Below are 17,179 nucleotides of genomic sequence, written 5' to 3'. Positions count from 1 at the left end.
GTGTCTGGGGCAAAGATGATGCTTTTTTTTTGTTGCAAGTTCTTTCTCCCCACCACCACCCCTTTTTGTTGACGTTGACTCACTTTCCTTTCTCCATAGATGCTGCCTGACCTGCTGAGTGTTCCCAGCGACTTCTGTGTTTGTTTTCAGATTTCCAGCATCTGCAATATTTTGTATTTTGCTTAAATATTGGACGTTGCTCCATGATGAAACTAAAATGCTCTACCTGGCTATTTTGCTTTCCCCTTTCTACTTACAAATCTGAAGCTGCTACAACTCAATTTATATACATAATGCCTTTCCCATAAAAGAATGGCTCGAAGCACTTTACAAGATTTAAAGATGGTGACGTAGGTATGGTTATAGATACAATTTTAGATACTTCACAAAAATAAATCTTCCCACTTTTTGAAACAGTTCACACCCTGTGTTACACCACCAGGGTTATTAGAGCCACATTTCAGCTCCTGCTTTCCCTTGTATAATTTGGTTTCAATGCAGATGCACTTTGTCTCCATCTTCGACTCCAGGACCACTGTTGTTCTGACGGATTGTCTGTCAGACATTAAGTCTTGGATGAGAGGCAATTTCCTACAGTTGAATGTCGACAAGACAGAGGCTCTCCTAATCGGCTCCGTCAGTGCCTACACACCTCAAGATCTGGCAGCTTCACTTGCCCTCCAACCCTCTCTGATCCCAACTCTCAGCTCGTCTATGCTTTCAGTCATCTTCTCTCCTCTGCCCCTCTTGCCCTTCACCCTTTTCTGATTCCAACCCGCAGCTCAGGTGCAAACCCCTCATTGTCCAGCAACTTGGAATATCCTACTGACTTGACAGATGGGGTGTTTGTAGCAGAGGATGTTTGTCGTGGAGGGGGTGTTTTTGGCGGAAGGTTTGTTTGTGGTGGAGGGTGTGTTTGTACTGGAGGCTTTGTTTGTAAGCGGAGGGGGTGCTTGTAGCGGATTCCATGGAAAAATTGCAGCCGCACTTTTCTATTGGCCCAGGTTAATATGCAGTTGCACTGTGAACCTCTCAATCCAGTCACCCTGCTCATGTCCCATACGGTGGCCAGTTTTCATGCTAAAATGGCCAACTTTGGGGTCATTAGGTTGTTGTCATCAATTCCTGCTTTGTTGCACATGTGCAAAGCAAGAGATGGTGTTGCCAGTCACTTCATTATTTGGAAGTCAGCCATTTTAACCCCTAAAAAAAAAGGCTGACTTTGGTTTATCAGGTCACTGCCAACCTGACTTCCTGTTCTTGCCTTGCTCGTGTGCAGCAAACAGGAAGCAATGGTGGGGTAATCTAATGACCCAGAAGTTATAAATTTTTCTTTTTGGCCAGACAACGCTCAGAGATTGAATCAGCCACCCGCACATGTTCACAGTGAAACCACCATCTCAGACTGGTTGGGCCAAATGGTCTGTTTCTGTGCTGTACAACCTTATGTAAATCATGTCCCACTCTTATTACATGGTGGGAATTTATGGATCCCAAACACAACTCCACTGTGTTTCACTGTTTGTCTAATTGCCTTTTAAAGACTATAATTGACCTGGCTTTCAGTAGTTGTAAAGATTGAATCCTTGTCGGTAATCGTATATGGATCATGCAGATTCAGTTCAGAGGAAGGAAGGAGACCGTGTCCGAGTGGAGTTCACACAGATCAATGTGGTACATGTACACAATTCGATACGTATCATTTTCAACTCTCTCTCATTAAAACTCTTGTACTATTCAAAATATCAGCTCACTGGTCCTATTCACTTATAAAATCTATTGATCATCAATCAGCAACATATTACCAGAATAATGACTTGGTAGCATTTTACAGTGAAGCGGAACCAGCTCACAACAAGTAATGAAGCTATATCACATTTAACTACAAATGATGTAAAAATGTATTTATTGTGTTCCTTTACAAATGGTTCCTGCATCCGGACTTTACAACATAAAACGTTTTGTTAAAACAATTTTTGATTGTTTTCTTTAATGCTGGACACTCTGGCTTGGGCTCCTCTGATTTGACAACTTTTAACCCATCAGGTAACCCCTGAAAAACAGATTCAGATAAGGTTTATTTTAACGAAAAGGCACTTGTACAAATTTCAGCATAGAAGACAGGAATATGGCCTAGTGCCTGTTCTATGATAGCTCACTCACCAGAGTTTTTCCCCATATCCCTTCGCTTTCCCTATTCCATTCTGCTTCTTTGTCGGATCGATTTCAAGATCCTCTCACTCACTTTCAAATCCCTTCATGCCCTGTCACCTCCCTACCTATCTGATCTGCTTACACCCACTCCACATCACGCTGCCTCCACTCAGCTGGTTCTGGCCTTCTGTTTGTACCTCATCCCCTCCGCTTCAGGCTGTGCCTTCAGCCACTACGCCCCGAAACTCTGGAACTCTCTCCCTTATTCCCTCCACTTTGCTTCCTCCCTACCTTCAAATCCTGCCTAAAAACCTTTTTTTTTTTGATCGTGCTTACAGTCACCTCCCCCCTCCCCTGGATCGGTGTCAGACTCCAGAACTGTCAAGTACTTTAGGATGCTACCCCACGTGAACAGCACTATATAAATTCAAGTCGTTGTTCATATTTTAACTATTTGTCTAATTCCTTTACAAATAGTGTAACTGACCTGGCTTCAGTAACTACTTATGATAAAGCATTCCAAATCCTAATCTTTTGTGTAATGGGAGTAAGTACCATCCTTTTTGCGTTTAGAATAAAGAGGCTGAAATTTCCTTTCTTCTGTGCATTGCTACAAGTGCAGACGTGTGGTATATCTGATATAATGGAAGTCTTTTCCCATATACAACAATGTCAGAGAGGAAATAACTTCCAAATCACAGACATATTACAACAGTCGCTTCGTTCTAAAGTTACAGAGCAAATGCTGATGTATAACATTGATGGTCCACAAAATAGACATAGAAGCAGAAACAAGGCAGAGCAATATCATTACTTACGGAAGTTTCATCCTCATGAAGACTCTTGCCATGAAGAAACTGAGTAAGACACTGACAAATCCAATGAAGAGAAGCAAGAAGCGGTTCAGCTTTGGGATGTTAGGGGCATTGGAACGATCCAAGATGATGAACCCGAGACCTCCCATTGTAAACAGGAAACTGGAAGCAAGGCCTTCCATAATGTACTGGCCATTCACTCTGCAAAAGTAGGCAAAGAAGTGATTAACCCAGTTGTCAAAAGCACTTTGAGCATAATTTTGTTTTGGTCAGCCAGATGTCTGACACATGTGGAAACCCATCACAATGGTTAAGAGTAACCAAACCAGAAAAATGCATGTCACCCACATATGGACATTCCCGTGTTTAGAATGGAATGCGCACTCTCTCCCGGAGGGATGCACCCTTCTTACCGAATTCCAGAAGGTGTTAGACACAGGCTAGCAAGAGCTAAGGCTTGGGGAGTGTGCGATGGGGTACTGCTGGAGTTTAACCAGCTAAAACTGCATAGCTTCGATCACAAAACGTATAAGGCGAAAACATCACTGACTGTACAAGATACTACCACAAGTGGTATAGATACAGTCACATATATACACACACTTTTGTCTGTACTGGGACACCTCGCAAAGTAGTATAGGTTATTTGCCCATCACACATTATTACAGTGTGGTATACTCAAACACTCATTTGTGATCACCAGAATTTTGTTTATTAAAAATGAATTACTCTATTCCAATAGGCTTTGCCTCTGTCCGAGCTACACAAAATGTACAACCTACACCAAAACAATCCAATCCAAATGCAAAGTAGCTACTGAAAGACTTGAGTGAATGTACAGCAATTTTAAAATTATACCCCTTGTTCTGGGACTTTCCTCGAGTCATCCATTATCTAGCTTATCAATTCTCTTCACTATTTTAAACACTTCAATATTTAATTTGCAAGTATGCAATTGCACACTACACTTTTAAAACCACCTGCAGAATCAGTCCACAGGCAGACAGGAATCTCAGATATCCCTACACCCATGGGGACCAGATATCTCCCAGCACTTTGAGGCTGAGGATCACCTTAGAACTCAACTCATTTTCACCAGTTATACAAATCAACACAGCATCACACTACTGAATATTGATTAAATTGTTAATCTATTACTACAAATCTCAGGTACTAATCCATCCTTCAGATGAGACATTAAACCAAGGTCCAGTCTCTGTCTCTTCAATTCTAAGGCATTATTCAAAAATGGAAGGGAGTTTCTCAGGGTGTCCTGATTTAACAATCTGCTAATTGAAATTGGTCACACTCCACAACTATTTGTGGAACATTATTGACATTGCTGTAGGGCAATTGACTGTCACATTTGTTTACATTTCGGCAATGCGATAGAGCAGTATCAAAGCAAGGATTGTTAAAAACTATTTACAAAAATCAATATTTAAGATGTATGAAGGAAATAATGGGGGAATAAAGAGTTGAACTAAATTCTACTAAATCTACAGTCAGTACTTGTCTCTCTATTCATACCTGTATGCTAAGAAGGCTACTGGCCTCTGGTGGCCATGTTCATCTGTCATTGATCCCACACTTGGAGGTTCCACAATCACATCGTAAATTATACCTAAGGAAAATAAAAGTCCTTCAAAATACAGTAGCAAACAATGAAGCTCCATTCTTTATTTAGTTTTCATACTATTGCACAAGTTGTTTCCCCAGTAAATCCAAGTAAGAAAAGAGGGGAAACAGTCTACTCCCCAATGTGGGTAGTTATTTCTTAATGGGACACTAAGCCACAAATAAGGAAAGTTCCAGGTTGATTCCTAATCTGCACCAAGTTATCTAATTTCAGCCAATAATTATGCTCAGCATTCCTGATCTTAGAGGGAAGAAAGGGAGAAAGAATGAAGAAATAACCCAGAGTTTTTCCTGCTGATTGATAACGGTCCAGTGATCTTTGCTGGTAAATGTTGGTGCTGAAACCAGAGTCAGCCTTGGCCATGATGCCACGAAGGAGGAGTCCTGTAGCTCAGTGGTTAGAGCACTCGCTTTGCAAGTGAGAGACCTGAGTTCAATTCCAGGCAGAGGGCGAAACCTTGGGCAAGTTTCCTTACTCCACACACCTAATAATAATCCCTCCAAAAAAAAGAAATACAATAATAAATCGGTCATTTTCAATCTACGACTGTTTGTGGGACATTGCTGTGCGCAATTGGCTGCCGCGTTCGCCCACAAATATACAGTCAATTCACTTTACAGTGTGTTCTGTGAAGCGCTTTGGGACGTCCTCCTGACGTGAAAAGCGCTATATCAAATGCAAGGATTATTATTATCATTATGATCAAATGCACGGTCAAAGAGGAGGGTCTTGAGACGGGTCTCAAAGGAGGAAGGGAGGGGGCGAGGTGGAGGGACTGTGGGATGGAGTTCCAGAGTGTGGGGGCAGAGTGGCACAAGGCCCACCCGCCAATGGTGGGGCGGGCGAGAAGTGGGGGGGAACGTGAAGCAGGCCAGAGCCCGCTGAGTGGGCAGGTTGGTAGGGGGTTTGGAGGTCGCAGAGGTAGGGGGGAATGAGGTCATGGAGGGTTTTGAAGGTGAGGACCAGGATCTTGAACTGCATCCTCTGTGTGATGGGAAGCCAATGGAGTTGAGCGAGGATGGGGGTGATAGGGTTACGGAGCCTGGTGCAGGAGAGGTCATGGGCTGCAGAGGTCTGGATGATCTGCAGCCTATGGAGAGAGGATGTGGGGAGGTCAACAAGCAGGGAGTTAGCATAGTCAAGCCTGGATGTTATGAATGCGTGTATGAGGGTTTCGGTGGCCTGAGGTGTGAGATAGTGGTGGAACCGGGAGATGTTGCAGAGGTGCAGGAAGGTAGAGAGTGTCATAGCATTTATGTGGGGTAGAAAGGATAGTTGAAGCTCAAACAAGAAGCCAAGGAGCCAGACTGGCTTAGTAAGGTGGAGTGTGCATCCTTGGATGGTGACGCTGTCAGCGCCTGAAGTGTGGAGGCACTGATGGGAGCCAATCAGGAGAGCCTCGGTCTTGTTGACGTTCAACTGAAGAAAGTTAGCTTTCATCCAGGACTTCAGGACAGCAGTGGTTCTGGAGTCAAGGGTGGAGGCAGAGGGGTACAGTTGGTTGTCATCCGCATACATGTCTGCAGGTGATGTCATCAAGAGGGAGCGTATAGATATCGAAGACGAGGGGACCAAGGACAGAGTCCTGAGGAACGCTGCATAAGACGGTGTGGAGGCTACAGAAGAAACCATTTGTAGAGATGAAGTGAAGACGGTGTGAGAGGTACGATCTGAGCCATTCAATACCAGAACCATGAAGGTTGAGGTGAGAGGAGGTGGAGGATGAGGATAGAGTGGTCAACGAAAGGCAGCAGAGAAGTCACAGAGGACGAGGAGGCAGAGGGAGTCCTGGTCGCAGATGGACAGAATGTGATTTGTCACTTTGACCAGGGCGGTTTTTGTGCGGTGGGCGGCACAGAAACCCGATTGGAGGGGTTTGTGAAGGGAGTGGCGGGAGAGGAAGGAGCAAAGCTGGGAAGCAACAACTCGTTCCTGGACCTTGGAAAGGAAAGGGAGGTTGGAGATGGGGGTTAGTTTGAGAGCAGAAATGGGCCCAGGAAGGGGTTTTTCAGGATAAACCTGAGGCAGCTCTGTGGCCGGGACCCCCACAGGCAGCTCTGTGGCCGGGACCCCCACAGGCAGCTCTGTGGCCGGGACCCCCACAGGCAGCTCTGTGGCCGGGACCCCCACAGGCAGCTCTGTGGCCGGGACCCCCACAGGCAGCTCTGTGGCCGGGACCCCCACAGGCAGCTCTGTGGCCGGGACCCCCACAGGCAGCTCTGTGGCCGGGACCCCCACAGGCAGCTCTGTGGCCGGGACCCCCACAGGCAGCTCTGTGGCCGGGACCCCCACAGGCAGCTCTGTGGCCGGGACCCCCACAGGCAGCTCTGTGGCCGGGATCCCCACAGGCAGCTCTGTGGCCGGGACCCCCACAGGCAGCTCTGTGGCCGGACCCCCACAGGCAGCTCTGTGGCCGGGACCCCCACAGGCAGCTCTGTGGCCGGGACCCCCACAGGCAGCTCTGTGGCAGGGACCCCCACAGGCAGCTCTGTGGCCGGGACACCGGGGGAGGGGCTGTGGCCGGGACCCCGGGGGGAGGGGCTGTGGCCGGGACCCCCACAGGCATCTCTGTGGCCGGGACCCCCACAGGCAGCTCTGTGGCCGGGACCCCGGGGGAGGGGCTGTGGCCGGGACCCCGGGGGGAGGGGCTGTGGCCGGGGCCCCCACAGGCAGCTCTGTGGCTGGGACCCCGGGGGGAGGGGCTGTGGCCGGGACCCCGGGGGGAGGGGCTGTGGCCGGGACCCCCACAGGCAGCTCTGTGGCCGGGACCCCGGGGGGAGGGGCTGTGGCCGGGGGGAGGGGCTGTGGCCGGGACCCCGGGGGGAGGGGCTGTGGCCGGGACCCCGGGGGGAGGGGCTGTGGCCGGGACCCCGGGGGGAGGGGCTGTGGCCGGGACCCCGTGGGAGGGGCTGTGGCCGGGACCCCGGGGGGAGGGGCTGTGGCCGGGACCCCGGGGGAGGGGCTGTGGCCAGGACCCCGGGGGGAGGGGCTGTGGCCGGGACCCCGGGGGGAGGGGCTGTGGCCGGGACCCCGGGGGGAGGGGCTGTGGCCGGGACCCCGGGGGGAGGGGCTGTGGCCGGGACCCCGGGGGGAGGGGCTGTGGCCGGGACCCCGGGGGGAGGGGCTGTGGCCGGGACCCCGGGGGGAGGGGCTGTGGCCGGGACCCCGGGGGGAGGGGCTGTGGCCGGGACCCCGGGGGGAGGGGCTGTGGCCGGGACCCCGGGGGGGGGGCTGTGGCCGGGACCCCGGGGGGAGGGGGAGGTGGGCGGGACCCCGGGGGGAGGGGGAGGTGGGCGGGACCCCGGGGGGAGGGGCTGTGGCCGGGACCCCGGGGGGTGGGCGGGGCTCAGGCTCGGGCTCTGCGGGAGGTCAGGTCGGGGTCGGGAGAGACTCACCGCCGGTGATGAGGAAGTAGGAGACGATGACGAGCGCGTACACGGTCATGGCGGACGGGGTGTGCAGCCATCCCGGCTTCTTCAGCTTCACGTTGGGGCATTCGAGCAGCGCGAAGGGCAGCCCGTACAGCGCCTCCATCACTGCACACGTCACTTCCTTTCCACAAGCCCCGCCCCCTCCCCGAGCCGTGTCGACGCGGCGGCCCCGGCTCCAACTTCCTGTCCGGAGCGACACGTGTGCAGGAAATGACGCAGGCCGGCTCCGCCTCCGATCCTCGCTGAGCTGCGTGGCCGGAAGTGTCTGTGGCCGTGGCATTGCGATGCCTCCTGTAGCTGGTGATACACACACACACACGGGAACACCCCATCACTATGGTTACACCTGCCCCCCCGGAGCATCATGGGTGATCACATGGGTGATCTGTGTGTTGTCCTGTAGATCGCAATACTGAGTCCTGCAGCTCAGTGGTTAGAGCACTCGCTTTGCAAGTGAGAGACCTGAGTTCAATTCCAGGCAGAGGGCGAAACCTTGGGCAAGTTTCCTTACTCCACACAGAGCCTAATAATAATCCCTCCAAAACCAAAAACAATAATAAATTGGTCATTTTCAATCCACGACTGTTTGTGGGACATTGCTGTGCGCAATTGGCTGCCGCGTTCGCCCACAAATATACAGTCAATTCAATTTACAGTGTGTTCTGTGAAGCGCTTTGGGACGTCGAGAAGGATTGTTGCAAGGATTGTTATTGTAATATACTTTATAATATAGTAATAACCTTCCATTTGATACAGAGCCTTATCACGTTTTCCAGACACCTCAAAGCGCTTCACAGACTGTACTGTAAAGTGTGACTGTTTTGCGGGCGAAATATAGTTATATAGACTGATGTAGATTATAGTGTGGGCTATTGTATAGATTATATCATTTATTGTGTAGATTATAGTTTATTGTGTATATTTTATTTTGGTTTATAGATTGTAATACAGTTTATTATATAAATTGTAATATAGTTATTTAGATTATAATAAAGTTCATTATATAGATTGTAAATAAGTTCATTGTGTATATTGTAATATACAGCAGTTTATTTCTAGTTTATTCTAAAGCTTCCTTTAAACATTGTATTCAAATGTAAAGTTTGAACGTGGACCAAACAACACTTAAAGGCACAGAGAGTAAACGTTTAGTTTTGAAACGGATACATCGAAAATAATTGGAAAGCGATCAGCAGATTTGTAAACGCGAGAAATTCTCTTTGCGATTTTAATTAAAAAAAGGGGAAAAAAAAACATTTTCTTCTTCAATGTGTTTCTAAATGTTCCAATTATTAAAGATGACAAGAGCCAGAAACAACTTTCTGAGCACAAACTGTCTAGTGTTGCCACTGGAGGAGCTGAAGACCAGATCACCCTGTTCCAGACTCAGAGTTGGGAACAAGAGAAGAGATCACAGGGAGCAAGGCCGTTATATCAGGACAAGTATCGTAGAAAACTACATTGTTTACGTGTTTACATATTTATATGTTTAGAAAAACAATATGCAAGACAACAAACCGATCCTTGACCACTTTGTATGAACAAGGACCAAGCAAGCACGTTCCAAATGTAAAATAAAATCAGTTGCCGAAATAGGGACAGGCTGAGAATACCAAAGGGCAGTTTAAAATATTACAGGGGAAAAGTCAAATAGTGTATTACACTGCGCACTGCTCCCTTTATTGAGTTTTCCCTCATTTCTCCTGATCAAACAGTAGAAACACCAACACCCAGTAGCAGTATTAATATTAGAATTAGAAAGAGTACAAAAAAGAAAGTGCAGGCGATGTCGGGAGAAATGGTGAATGAGGACAATTAATAAGACTACATCTGTTAGATAAGGAATACAGCAGGAGCTTTAGCCAGGAGATGGGGGTTTAGGTCTTAAAGTTATTGGGCAGAGAGAGCGATGGGACTTGGGTTGACTGGGAAAGATAGGCCAGCGCTGTCTTACTGACATCAGGCTAACTTGCACAATTCAAGCCGGTTGGTTAATGGGCAGAGAATAAACCTCAGTCTTTGGGATTCAAGAAGTCGAAGTGAATGTGGAATTTGTGACAAACTACTGTTTTGAGGCTGATTTTGAGATCAGCAGCTTGTGCTCTCTGTGAGATGCTATAACTGACCTGAGCTGCATCTTATGAATGTGGGTTCCACAGCTGTTACTGGGGATTGTTTCTGGTGTCCAGTGAGGATCAGAGCCACATCCACAACAACTCCCTGACTGCCAGAGCCAGAGGACAGCACTGGGGACACAGCCTCACTGAAGCCATTGGGATCTGCAGGAGACACTGAGGCTACTTTTGACATTTTCTAATGGACGTTATTTCAGTTCAGGTCTCTCAGGTTGTATGCCCATTAGCGGAGAGGGGACCATGTCATCAGTGAGGTGAGGAGTGTGTACCTGTGATCAGTGAGTGGGTCTGTACCTGTGATCAGTGAGTGTGTGTGTAACTATGATTAGTGAGTGTGTGTGTATCTGTGATCAGTGAATTTCTGTGTACCTGTGATCAGTGAGTGGGTGTATAACTGTGATTGTGTGTGTGTACCTGTAATCATTGAGTGTGTATATCTGTGATCAGTGAGTGTGTATATCTGTGATCAGTGAGTGTGTGTACCTGTGATCAATGAGTGTGTATAACTGTGATTGTGTGTGTGTACCTGTGATCAATGAGTGTATATCTGTGATCAATGATGGTGTATATCTGTGATCAGTGAGTGTGTATATCTGTGATCAGTGAGTGTGTATATCTGTGATCAGTGAGTGTGTATATCTGTGATCAGTGAGTGTGTATAACTGTGATTGTGTGTGTGTACCTGTGATCAATGAGTGTATATCTGTGATCAATGATGGTGTATATCTGTGATCAGTGAGTGTGTATATCTGTGATCAGTGAGTGTGTATATCTGTGATCAGTGAGTGTGTATATCTGTGATCAGTGAGTGTGTATATCTGTGATCAGTGAGTGTATATAACTGTGATTGTGTGTGTGTACCTGTGATCAATGAGTGTATATCTGTGATCAGTGAGTGTGTATATCTGTGATCAGTGAGTGTGTATATCTGTGATCAGTGAGTGTGTATATCTGTGATCAGTGAGTGTGTATAACTGTGATTGTGTGTGTGTACCTGTGATCAATGAGTGTATATCTGTGATCAGTGAATGTGTATATCTGTGATCAGTGAGTGTGTATATCTGTGATCAGTGAGTGTGTATAACTGTGATTGTGTGTGTGTACCTGTGATCAATGAGTGTGTATATCTGTGATCAGTGATGGTGTATATCTGTAATCAGTGTGTGTGTATAACTGTGATCAGTGAGTAAGTGTGTACCTGTGATCAGTGAGTGTGTAAAACTGTGATCAGTGAGTGTGTGTATATCTGTGATCAGTGAGTGTGTGTGTACCTGTGATCAATCAGTGTGTATATAAATATTATTTTCTCATACTGGCTGGAGATGGCACTAGAGGCACAGTAGGATGTTTCTGATACAGGAGGATGTCTGAAAGCAGCACAAGGCTCTCCCCCCTTAAGCAGACAACAGACCAGGGTGGAGTTGTGGAGATGGAGTATTACTTATTTATTTGGGGGGGATCATTTGTGGAGTCCTGTAGTTCAGTGGTTAGAGCACTTGCCCCGCAAGTGAGAAGACCTGGGTTCAATTCCCAGGCAAAGGAAAACATTAGGCAAGTTTCCTTACTCTACACATCTCTGTTTACGTTGCAGTAAGTAGGTGCCCAGTTGTTGGCGGATTGCTTTTCCGGGGGTAATAATCCCTTCAAAACAATGATTTTTTTAATTAAATAACAATTTGGTCACTATCCACAACTGTTTATGGGACACTGCTATGCGCAATTCGCTCACAAAATACACAGTCAATTCACTTTACAACAACAACAAAATTACATTTGTATAGCACCTTTCAAGTCAGGAGGACGTCCCAAGACGCTGGACAGTCAGTGTTTCGGACCTGAGCTGGGGGTCGGGATCGGGGAGGGTGGAAGGCAGGGGGGGGAAGCATGGTGATCGAAAGCACGGTCAAAGAGGAAGGTCTTGAGATGGGTCTTGAAGGAGGCAAGGGAGGGGCGAGGTGGAGGGACTGCAGGATGGAGTTCCAGAAGGTGGGGCAGAGTGGCACAAAGCCCGCCCACCATTGGCGAGGCAGGGGATGTGAAGCAGGCCTGAGCCCGCTCAATAGAGGGAGCGGGCAGGATGTTAAAGGGTTAGGAAGTCGCAGAAATAGGGAGGAGCAAGACCAGGGAGAGCTTTGAAGGTGAGGGCCAGAATCTTGAACTGTATCCTCTGTGTGATGGGAAGCCAGTGGAGTCAGGCGAGGATAGGGGTGATAGGGTCACGGAGCCTGGTGCGGGAGCGGACACGAGCTGCAGAGTTCTGAATGATCTGCAAATTATGGAGCGAGCAGTTGGGGAGGCCAACAAGCAAGGAGTTTGCATAGTCAAGCCTCGATGTTATGAATGCGTGTATGAGGGTTTCGGTGACCTGCGGTGTGAGACAGTGGTGGAGACGGGCGATGGCACGGATGTGGGGTACAAAGGATAGTTGAGGGTCAAACAAGATACCAAGGTTCCGGATTGGCTTAGAAAGGTGGAGTGTGCAACCGTGGACGGAGATGCTGTCAGCGCCTGAAGTGTGGAGGCGCTGACGGGAGCCATTCAGGAGATCCTCAGTCTTGTTGACGTTCAACTGAAGAAATTTAGCTTTCATCCAGGACTTCATGTCTGACAGACATTCTGTTTACAGAATGTTCTGTGAAGCGCTTTGAGATGTCTCGAAGATGTGATAAGGCGCTCTTATCAAATGTAAGGTTCACAACACAGTACAAATGTAAGGATTATTATTATAATGCAGAACTTTACCACAGGGCATAAAATTGGAGGGTGGGGTAGAATCCACAATGAATTGTCCTGGTTTGTGGATGAGACAGGCTTGACAGTGGCTACTAACTGTTGTTCATGATTAAAGGGAAACAAAGGACCTAATAAACGGACACATCAATTTTTTATTACTATTATCTACTGTGTAAACACAGCAATATTGGTAACATACACAAGCTTCCTGTAATACATTTCACAAACAGGTTGGGAGTTCATTTCCCCATGGCTTAATGGGTAAAAGCGTGGTATAGCACTAAGTCATACGGACACGGAAGATTGTGGGATGAAATCCAGGCCTCTGTATTTAGCTTGAATGCCCAGGATCAAGAGAGAAGTAAGCTAGGACTCCTTCTCAGGGCCACCAACTGGCTGGCCAGTGTTGGATTTGATGCCTCCACAATTGAATTGCCTGTGGACTGTCATGGCAGAAAGAAAGAACTTTCATTTTATAATGCTCTCACCCTGAAATGTCTTGAAGCACTTTACAGTAATAGTTTAAATCTTCATATTTTATAGTCGATTATAGTGACTGATTTTGCAGGCAAACCCAGAAGCCATTTTACACCAGCAAGGCCCCAGGTTGGGATTTGGAACCTATATAATCGAAGATGATGTACCATTTGCAGTGCTGGGGGTTGTTGCATTGACGGAGGTGCTGTCCTTCAGATGAGACGTTAAACCCAGGTCCTGATTGCTTGTCCAGGTGGACATTAAAGATCCCATTCGAAAGGAGAAGGGAGTTACTCCTTTTGTCACAGCCAACAATCCTGCACCACCCCCCCACCCAAATAAAATTGGTCACTCACTTCCTCACTGTTTGTGAGGCATTGCTTTGCACAAACTGGCTGCCACATTCACCCACAAAATAAACACAGTAACACCATTATGCAGATTATCGTGGGAAGCACTTTGAGACGTCTCGACAATGTGATAAGGAGTTATTTTAAAAGCAAGGATTATTACAAACAGCCATGAGATGAATGACCAATTTATCTGGAAAATGTTGGCCCAGGACACCAGGGAAAACTTCTCTTTTCAAACTGTGGGACCTTTAACTCTTGTGAAGGCACACAAGAAGCATTCCCCCCGAGGGCAGCTGGTAGGTCATTGTGTTCCTTTGCGTGGGTCCATGCCTTCAGGAGGGGAGAAATTGGCACCCAAAAAAGATTAAACTTTGTATAATATGCAAATAGTCCAAACTATTTTAGGAGTCTTATCTACCAATGCAGGCCCAATCCTCTGACACATTCAATCTGCTATGCACCTCCTCAGAGTTTCGTTTGCTCTAGCAAAATTGATTTTGTATGCTAGAAAGATTGTCAAGGTAACAATTAACTTGGAACTAACCACTGCTTTTGAAGAGTGACTTTGAGGCATTGTTGTTAAACTCAGGGGTGACCGCTCTCCCAACCACCCGGCACGCTGCTCACTATGGGATCGAAATTCCGTTGGGTCATGGGTTTTGACATCAGTCTTTTAGAAGTTTTTGTACCAAAATCCTTTACAGCAAAACAGAGTGTAGTTTACGGGGTTCAAAAGATCCATATAGATACAATCCTTGCATTTGATCGAGATGTCTCAAAGCGCTTCACAGAATATACTGTAAAGTGAATTGACTGCATATTTTGTTGATGAAACACAGCAGCCAATTGCGCACAGCAGTGTCCCACAAACAGTCCTGGATTGAAGTGAACAATTTTTTTAAAGAAATTATTACCCCCAGAAAAGCCATCCGTCAATTGACTAATAACCGGGTTCCCACTTACTGCTAGGTAAACAGAGGCGTGTGGAGTAAGTAAACTTGCCCAACATTTCACCCTGCCAGGAATCGAACCCAGGTCCGCTCGCTTGCTCCAACCACTGAGCTACAGGACTCCAGTTATTGGGGAAATTACACAATTTCTGAGGGATAGCAAAGCAGCGAGCTCCAAGGTGAGGATGAGGATCTTGAACTCTATCTTCTGGGGGATGGGCGCCAGTGCAACCGGGCGATGATGGGGGTATGGGCATATTGAGCCCGGTGTGGGACACGAACTGTAGAGTTCTAAATGGTCTGCAGCTGATGGAGGAAGGAGTCCGACAAGCAGAGGGTAGGTGGCGTCAATCCTGGCCATGATGAATATGTGTATAAGGGTCTCCGTGCCCAAGGGCAGAGGGAGTGTTGGAGGTGGGCAATGTTACAGAGGTGGGCAAAGTTGAATGGGTCAGAGCACTGTTATGGTGTTTAAAGAATAAGTGGGTGTCGAACAAAACACTGAGGTTCCGCACTGACTCCATGAGATTACTAGTCAATGTCTGAACTGACAGGAGTCAACCAGGCAGGCCTCTGTCTTGTCAACATTCAACTGGAGAAAGTTAGCTCTTATCCAGCAATTGGTGACTGACAGACTCAGTCAGAACAGCAGTGGTCTTGGAATCGAAGGTAGAGCCAGAGAAAGTGTTATCTGCATACTTGTGGAAATTGACTCCATGCCTGAGGATGCCATTGCAAGCAGGAGCATATAGATATTAAAAAGGAGAGTTTATCTCCAATAAACAGACACTAAAAACTGGCAGGAGTTCAGGACATTAGCTGCTGCACAAAGTGTCCAAATTGGCTATTGTGTTTACGCACAAAACACACAGTCGCTGCACCTTACAATATATCCTGTGAAGCACTTTGAGACGTCTTCCTGACATGAAAGGGGCTATGCCAAATATAAGGATTATTATCATTATTATATACAGTATCTGTTTGTATATACAACTACTGATAATGCAACATATTTAAGCACTGGAGAGACAGTGTTGAACAACACAGCATTTGTGCTGCCTTTGTTTGATTGTTCATAATAGCTTCACTGGTGTAAGTGAGACTTTTTACTTTTCAATCTGTAGACATTTGAGAATGAGGAATGTGTAATTCATCCTCTATCTCTTGTTTTATTTGCTTTGTACTTTTATGCAGACGTCCTTACCTTCCTGACCTAATTTTCTCTCCCTCCACCAATTCTAGCCCCACTTTCCCTGCTGAACATGTTGACTTGCTGGGGTTTGTCAGTGACTGCCATCAGCTCCTATACATTCAAGTGTGTGTGACTGGTCAATGCGTGTTCTTAGCTCAGCCCAATGCTGCCTTTACTCAATATTTATCAACAAGTATTTTCACTGGATTTTCCAATGCCCTCCTTGCTCTATTTATCATTATCAGAACCAACCGTATTTCAGAAAGCCTTTATTAAATCCCCTCTTAACAACCCCTGATCCAGGCCTGCACTTCACCATCTGGGAATCGGTCTAGGTGTTCACATCGATTGCTGGCTCCCATTGCTCACTCCCACTGTTAAACAGCAAAAAGCTAGTTAGAACAAGTGAAGGGTTCTTTAATCATGATGTCAATGTGTTTTCCTGGGAATAAGTAGAGCTCCTGTTAGGTTCTGACAGAAACTGTACTTTAGGTGCAAAGTTCAAGTTGTACTGTGTCCTCCAGAGGTTAATCATTTGTCAGACCCAGACTGAATCCTACAGGCGGCACAAATACACAGTACATATGACTGAAGTATCAGCATAGTCAGTCGTTCATCCTCATTATTATCCACATAATTATATTATTCTGAGCCTCTTCTTCATCTGCCAATAACTGAATAATAAAAGAATAATAATATTGAGTGGTGGATATTGCTGGTACAAAATAGCTGCCAGGTCTCTACAAAAACAGTCACTAAACATGACAGTAAGTACATGTGAAGCACTTTGAGACTTTTTGATGTGACAAGACGATGTAAGTTTTTTTCTTTTGTTTGCTTCCCTACAACCCCATGCAAAGAGATCAACCGACTCACTGCAGGAAGCTGTGGATGAAGCACAAGAATAGTCAATGTATTTAAGACATAACTTGATGCATAGATGAGAGAGAGTGGAATAGAGGGAATCAGGTGAGGGGAATAGGAGGGATGGATGCTGGTGTGGGGTGGAAACACCAGCACAGATTAGTCTAGCCAAATGGCCTTTTTCCCATGCTTTAATGTTGTATGTAATTCTATGTTTTATTCCTTTTGCTTCAGGTTTGCCAAGAGTTTGCCGTTGCCCCTTCCCATAAGCTAGGTGAACTTCCGACATCTCACTGGGTATAGCAGCATCTGCAATGGTAGGTGAAGATGATCATGAGGGAATGAGCAAGGAAGCCAGCTGCTGCCTGTCGTGGGGCCGGGTTGGTTTCTGAGGGGCTGGGTCATGATGCACACACAGTATTTACTGCTGCTGTGT

The 17,179-nt window shown here is 46.8% G+C and overlaps 1 protein-coding gene across 1 annotated transcript; it reads right to left on the bottom strand.

Annotated features, from left to right (window-relative positions):
- Window positions 1-1,890: 1,890 nt before the first annotated feature.
- On the bottom strand, window positions 1,891-8,159 carry ostc (oligosaccharyltransferase complex subunit). The gene is given in 4 exon segments (NM_001292473.1): window positions 1,891-2,053; window positions 2,973-3,170; window positions 4,500-4,593; window positions 8,004-8,159. Coding segments are annotated over 4 exon segments (450 nt in total). The 5' UTR covers window positions 8,143-8,159; the 3' UTR covers window positions 1,891-2,034.
- Window positions 8,160-17,179: the final 9,020 nt, after the last annotated feature.

The sequence above is a fragment of the Callorhinchus milii genome, unplaced genomic scaffold (assembly GCF_018977255.1).
Source record: "Callorhinchus milii isolate IMCB2004 unplaced genomic scaffold, IMCB_Cmil_1.0 Scaffold1, whole genome shotgun sequence".
NCBI lineage: Eukaryota > Metazoa > Chordata > Chondrichthyes > Chimaeriformes > Callorhinchidae > Callorhinchus > Callorhinchus milii.
Note: the sequence above shows the minus strand (reverse complement) of the source record. Positions and strands in the feature narration are given on the sequence as shown.